Below are 7803 nucleotides of genomic sequence, written 5' to 3'. Positions count from 1 at the left end.
TCACTTCATGTCTTGAATGTCCTCCTCTATTGCCGAATCCAAAGTTAATGTTGAAGGAAAACTTCTCAAACTATTAATATCTGATACTGTATGATATCCACTGGATACTGTTAGTTGAGATGCAGATGAATAAATACTTCCTGCATCTTCATTGCCTTTCTTTATATAATTATTAATCAATGCAGATATTTCAACAGTCCGGGCTAGTAATAATGCAGTGTGCCCTTTAATAGATTTAATAGTTGGATCAGCTTTCCATTCTAATAATAACTTAACTATTTCATAACGTCCTTTAAAACTAGCTAACATTAAAGCAGTGTAACCTCTTCTTTGCTGAACATTAGGATCAACTAGTTCCTTCAGCAGCATTTCAACTATCTGAGTGTGACCATTTTGACAAGCCAACATAAAAGCATTCATTCCATCATTTTGTTTAACATTAGGATTAACTTGTTTCTTAAGCAGCAGTTCAGCTATTTGAGTGTGACCATTTTGACAAGCCAGCATGAAAGCATTGCTTCCATTTTTTTGTTGAACATTAATATCAACTTCTTCCTTTAGCAACAGTTCAACTATTTCAGTGTGACCATTTTGACAAGCCAACATGAAAGCATTGCTTCTATCATTTTGCTGAACATTAGGATCAATTTGTTCCTTTAGCAACAGTTCAACTATTTGAGTGTGACCATTTTGACAAGCCAACATGAAAGCATTGCTTCCATCATTTTGTTGAATATTAGGATTAAGTTTTTCCTTTAGCAGCAATTCCACTATTTGAGTGTGACCATTTTGACAAGCCAACATAAATGCATTCTTTCCATCATTTTGTTGAACATTAGGAATAACTTGCTCCTTGAGCAACAGTTTCACTATTTGAGTGTGACCATTTCGACAAGCTAAAATAAAAGCATTCCGTCCATCATTTTGTTGAACATTAGGATCAACTTGTTCCTTTAGCAATAGTTCGACTATTTGAATACGACCATTTGCACAAGCTAACATAAAAGCATTCCAACCATCTGTCTTTTTAACATTTGGATCAATTCGTTCCTTTAGCAACAGTTTAACTATTTGAGTATGACCATTCTGACAGGCCAACATAAAAGCATTTCCTCCATCATTTTTTTGAATATTAGGATTAACTTGTTCCTTCAGCAACTGTTTAACTATTTGTGTGTGACCATTTTGACAAGCCAACATAAAAGCATTCCTTCCATCTTTTCTTTTGACATTAGGATCAACTTGTTCTTTCAGTAACTGTTTGACTATTTGTGCGTGACCATTTTGACAAGCCAATATAAAATCATTCCTTCCATCATTTTTTTTGAGATTAGGATCAACTTGTTCCTGTAGCAACTGTTTGACATTTTGAGTCTTATCAGTTTCATAATCCAACATCAAAGCATTATTATCTTGAATTTTAGCTTCACTATGTTGGTTCAGCAAAAGCAGTCTAACTATATCAGTGTGATTATTTGCACGAGCAAACATAACAGCATTCCAACCATCATTATTTTTAACATAAGGATCAACTTCTTCTTTTAGCAACAGTTCAACTATTTTAGTGTGGCCACTTTTACAAGCAAACATTAAAGCATTCCAACCATCATTTGTTTGAACATTAGGATCAACTTGTTCCTTCAACAACAGTTCAACTATTTGAGTGTGACCGTTTTGGCAAGCCAACATGAAAGCATTCAAACCATTATTATTTTGAACATTAGGATCAACTTGTACTTTCAGCAACAGTTTGACTATTTGAGTATGACCATTATGACAAGCCATCATAAATGCATTCCACCCATCATTTGTTTGAACAATAGGATCAACTTGTTCCTTTAGCAACAGTTCAACTAATTGAGTATGGCCGTTCTGACAAGCAAAAATAAAAGCATTCCAACCATCATTCGTTTGAACATTAGGATCAACTTGTTCCTTTAGCAACAGTTTAACTATTTGAGTATGGCCATTTCGGCAAGCCATCATAAAAGCATTCCAACCTTCATTTTGCTGAATCTTAGGATCAACTTGTTCCTTCAGTAACAATTTAGCTATTTGAGTGTGACCATTTTGGCAAGCCATCATGAAAGCATTGCAACCATCATTAGTTTGAAAATTAGTATCAACTTGTTCCTCCAACAACTGTTCAACTCTTTGAGTGTCACCACTTTTACAAGCTGCCATAAAAGTATTATTTTGATTATCCTGTAACAACAGCTCAACTATTTGAGTGTGACCATTTTCATAAGCCAACATAAAAGCATTCCAACCATCATTTGTTTGAACATTAGGATCAAATTGTTCCTTTAGCAAAAGTTCAACTACTTCAGTGTGACCATTTCCACAAGCAAACATAAAAGCATTCATTCCATCATTTCTTTGAACATTAGGATCAACTTTTTCCTTCAGCAACAGTTCCACTATTTGAGTATGACCATTTTGACAGGCCAAAATAAAAGCATTCCAACCATCATTTGTTTGAACATCAGGATCAACTTGTTCCTTTAGCAACAGTTCAACTATTTGAGTGTGGCCATTTCCACAAGCAAATATAAATGCATTCCAACCATTGTTTGTTTGAATATTTGGATCAACATGTGCCTTGAGCAACAGTTCAACTATTTGAGTGTGACCTTTTTGACAGGCCAACATAAAAGCATTCCAACCATCACTTGTTTGAAGACTAGTATCAACTTGTTCCTTCAGCAACAGTTCAACTATTTGAGTGTGACCATTTTGACAAGCAAACATAAAGGCACTCCCTCCATCCTTTTGTTGATATTTATAATCAACTCCTCTACTAATTAATAGCTTAACAACTTCATAGCTACCACTGCCACTAGCAACCATTAAAGCATTTGCTCCATCTAATATCTTCAGGTGAGGATTAGCATTAGCTTGTAGTAACATACGAACGATTGAAATGTCATTATGTTCACTTGCTATCATTAGTGCAGTCCATCCTTTTTTACACTGAAAGTTAACATTAGCTCCAGCAGACAGTAAACTGTGTACAATGTCCTTGTGTCCTCTTTTACAGGCTAACATTAGTGCTGTCTTGCCTTCTTCATTAGTATGGTCAATATTAGTAGCTTCTAGTTGAAGAAGAAACTGTAATGCTTCATTATTACAAGTTGTGACTGCCTCAAAAATAGCTAGTTCAAAGGTGAAGTTCATATTCTCATCTTCTTGAAGGACAGGATAATCAGTAATGTATACACTGAATATACCAATGAGATGCATTAACTGAAACTTTCCTCCGATATATTCTATTACACTATCACTTTTAATGTCAAGAATATTTATCTTCATGACAACAGATCCTTCCTCAATAGTGATATATTTCATTATTGACTGTCTAAGTTCTATTGGGAGCAATTTTTTGATTAAAATATACAATCCATTAATTTTAACATCATTCCAAGGATTTTGAAGTTCAATGCATATTAGTGGCATATTCTCCAAACATCTTCTATAAGGCCCATACACTTTACGTATCTTTTGTTTGAGCTCAGTAATTGGTCTTGATGAACGAAATGCATTAGCTTTCAATGTATAAACCTTCAGTTCATCAAGTAGATCTTTTTCATCACTTATAAACTCATTACACATAGCAACTATCAGACTACAATCAATGAAATCATAATAATGATAGATCTTCTTGAAAATATCATCTAAACTATCATCTACTGTGCCATGCTCCCAGTGGAGCTGATTCTCAATCCAATCAGATATCTCAATAGATATCTGTGAATTTTCATTCACTTTTTTACGAAAAGTTGATTTTAAATTTCTCATTATGTGAGAAAATTTTGCTTGTAATTCATCCAAAGAGTCTTGAACTGCTTGATCATTTTTTGAAAAAAAAATTATTTCAGTATCACCTAAAAGTATAACAATAACAAAAATTATAATAGTAATTTTAGCAGTACATATTACATAATTATTACACAAGTGATAGCATTTATTATGTTAGGTTAATAATTTACCATCAAAACTTGGTGCACTTGGTGATAGATCTAATGATGTCTTGGCAGACAGAGCAGTAGTGTCAAGGTCTATAAGATCTTTAATATTTTGAGCTAATGTATTCTCTTTTATACTAGTCAGTGCATCAGTGACATCTCTCCATGTTGCTTTAGGATTGACTGACAACCATTTTGAATATAAAGCTAACTTTTTGTCTTCAATTTTTACATGTTCTTGTTCAATTTTTAAAATGTTGTGCTTTTCCATTCCAACTAAACATAAACCAAATGGTTTCCAGTCAACAAGCAATTCAAGCCATTGAATTAGCAATGAAATATCAGGTCGATCATCAATCATAGGACCAGGATTGAGCTCAACATCTCCTGATAAAAGGAGGAGCATACGTAGGCAAACAATAAAATAGAGATCATTGTAAATCAAGTTAGAACTGCTGCCTCCAGGCAACACTACTGACTGGAGGTAATTCATATCGGTAACAGTAACACCAGTAGTACACTGTACTTGGTAGCAGTTATTTAATAATAAAATACCAGTAACTATACAAGTACAAAGTTGCAGTTGTTGTTTACATTTTGGAGCAATTATCAAGATGTGTCTTAATAAAAAGAGAGAGTAAGAGAGGAGGAGGAGGAGGGAAGCTACATAAGACAGAACTGCTTGCAGTCTAGACGCCTTCTCTTGACCTGATGTAGTACTGGCTGACTTGCTGTCTGCTGCAGTTTTGAATGAGTGAGAGTGGTGGCCATTAGTTGGTCTACTGGAGGCAGCTTGACAATAGTTCCACAGTCCAATACTTGCTCTCCATTGAAAGACATCAATCATCTTGTAAATATTATTATTATAAATAGATGATGCAGTCAAGTAGCTTCTTTATTCAGTCACTAATGGTAGAGTACATTAGAAGAGAAACCAAACCATCACTGAATTATATTCATGGTTGTCACATACAATAACTGTGCATAGTGTTACTCTACTACAGTTATTATTGTGATTCCAGATGGTTAATATGACTAAATTTGGTCATTTTTAACGACCTGGGGGCGAAGTAGTCTCGCTTAGCCAGACGGAGGGCGTGGTCTGGCTACGCGAGACTAGGGGCGAAGCCCCCAGGTCGTTCCTATAATTGAATTCACCGTGGCGCTATGTATATATATATATTTGTATGTCCACACTTACATTTCTTCTATACACGTTGTATTGGAGGAATAACAAGCCTTAGCAACCACCCGCCCACGCTCCTTTACGTGAGTGGGTGTGGTCACGGCAAACAAAATGGCGGCTTACACATGGGACAAAGTTAAGAGCTTTCTAACAGCAAGACTGCAAGAGAGCATAGAGATACTGTCTTAAGACTTCTCTAGAGGCATTATAAGGTAGAGAGAACCTCTATAAGTCTTAATAATGACCAAGTTGTATTTGCAAGGTGGTGAAATCAATTATAGGAATATTTTTTACCCTGTTACGCTTGTTTCACATTATACATAATTGTTGTAATTATCTACTCTTGCCATATGCATAGGCATATAGGCAAAGGTACACAAGTTGTTCTCTTAAATAACTCAAAATACACTACATTCCAGATACAATAATTCAGGGTTCACAGTTATTATAGCCTGTGTGCCACCCTACTGTTTCAATAAAGAATTGAATATTGGTGATTTTCAAATCATGCCCAAGTACATGTTTGTCTGCAAGCATAGATACTGTAAGTGATGCTAAATCATACACTGTACAACTGGTTATTTTGAATGGAGGGAGTAAAATTAATTTTGGTGAAGTGCTAGACTAGATTTGTTGAATTTGTGGCCATGCACATTATAGCACAAATTGGCAGATTTTATATCGTGAATGGCTATCAAAATGCTGTTTGCCAATTTTCCTTTCCTCCAAAATTACCAATCACCTACACAGTATTAGCAAAAGTCCAAAATTAACTCTAGTCACTCCATTATGTATAGGGACATGATTGCAACTTACACGAAGAATTCCTTTTAGGAATACCTACCTTAAGGTAAAATTCTAATTTGGTACTGAGTATAATCTTCCATCATTAATAACACTATCCAAAATGAAAATAACATATAAATAATGAGATAGATCTAGTTTAATAACATAGAGTATAATAGTTAGTACATGTACATACATGTGCAATAGTCTAGATACTGACCTACTGTTTGACCTTTGACCCCTTCATCAGATCAACAGTATATGAAGATATGATCAACACTATCAGTCAATACTGCATAAGAACCATCATGTGTGGCAGTGAGGAACTTCTTCTCTTTTTTAGATGTTTGTACATATCTCAGTCCTTTGAATGTGGTTACATGAGTATATATATGATAGAGAGGGAGAGGAGACTGAGGATCTATATCGTTACTCAGTGACAATACTGATAGTCCTCTTGGTCTAGGTTGTAAGGTATGAATAACACAGCAAAGTTTGTTGAAGGAGTTGATACTCAAGTTTTTCATAATATCATTTGAGCCAATGCAATGAGAAAATTAATTAAATTCAACAACTGCTATTTCTCTGGCAACAAAGCTATAGTTAGCTCAGCGCAGTAGATATCAGTGGTAGAAGTCAAAAAATTTATTGGTGCCTTAAAATTATTGTAGCATTTCAGCATTGTCATTTCCTTGGAAATGTGGCAAAAATAGAAAACTATCAACAGCAACTTAGAGGTAAATTGTTTCAAGCAACATTGTTTGCTAGTGACGCTTTTGTTTATTTTAGTAGTCAAAATTTATTTGCCAATAACACTGGGACTGCTTTATATGCAGTGAACAGCCGTGTACACATTTCCCATGGGGCCAATATTAATTTTTTTAACAACACTGGAGATTGAGGAAGTGCTATACTTTTTGCAGAAGGTTCAGTAATGGACTTTGTTGAAAATAGTACATCTTTGATAGAATTTTCAAATAATAAAGCTCCCCTAGGCCTTGGTGGTGCAATATATATTCAATCACCGATTGAAGTACATGAGGGAACATGCTTTCTTTATCAAAACTATGGTAAAAATCCTTATGTAAATGTCCAATTTACTTTTAATAATAACACTGCCATTGCTGGGTTTGGTCATGATATTTTTGCCTCTACACTTCAAGATTGTGTTCAATTACATAATGAGACTACATCAAATTTATTTACAGCTGGCAAAATGGGTAGATTCAAGTTTCATCAGTACCACCTGACCCACCTCCAGTTGCTACTGCACCAGTCAACCTGTCAATAAATGAGAAAGAGCTATTTCCATATCCTGGAATACCATACAATATGACCATAAAACAAAAGGATGAACTTGATAGCAATATAACAAACTTACAATTGTTTCCATTGTCTGCAACACTACAAAATGAACATAATTCCTCACTGAAGATTGATCTAACTCACTCCATTGCTAACAATTATATAATAGTCTTTAAAGGAATAGTAGGAGATAAAGCTACTCTATTACTACAGACAACTGAGTACAGTGCTAGATTATTCATTAACATCACTCTATATCAGTGCCCTCCTGGATACATGTTTCAAACTGATACCTGTCATTGTAACAGTAACTACTATTATGGAATATTACATTGTTTAGAAGATAATAATGCAGCAGTCATTGATACAGGACTTTGGGCTGGATATATAGGAGAGAAATTTGCAACAGCAGATTGTGTGATTAGTCTATGTGATTATCATAACTCTAACAATACCAAAAATGGAGATCATATCCTTCCATTGAATTACAGTCTCTTAAATGATCATATTTGTGCCTCTCATAGGAATGGTGTATTGTGTGGTAGTTGTATCACTGGTTAC

The 7803-nt window shown here is 34.7% G+C and overlaps 1 protein-coding gene across 1 annotated transcript; it reads right to left on the bottom strand.

Moving 5' to 3' along the window:
- Positions 1–137: 137 nt before the first annotated feature.
- LOC105314542 (ankyrin repeat domain-containing protein 17-like) lies at positions 138–4236 on the bottom strand (the record flags this gene model as incomplete). The annotated part of the gene is made up of 6 exons (XM_011408776.1): positions 3990–4236; positions 2746–3884; positions 2287–2700; positions 2001–2205; positions 687–1556; positions 138–572 (listed from the first exon to the last, which is right to left on the bottom strand). Coding segments are annotated over exons 1-6 (3310 nt in total), but the record flags the coding sequence as incomplete, so codon positions are not given.
- Between the last annotated feature and the right edge of the window lie 3567 nt (positions 4237–7803).

The sequence above is a fragment of the Amphimedon queenslandica genome, unplaced genomic scaffold (assembly GCF_000090795.2).
Source record: "Amphimedon queenslandica unplaced genomic scaffold, v1.1 AMPQUscaffold_12813, whole genome shotgun sequence".
NCBI classification, from domain to species: Eukaryota; Metazoa; Porifera; class Demospongiae; order Haplosclerida; family Niphatidae; genus Amphimedon; species Amphimedon queenslandica.
This window is presented reverse-complemented; position numbering and strand designations above follow the sequence as displayed.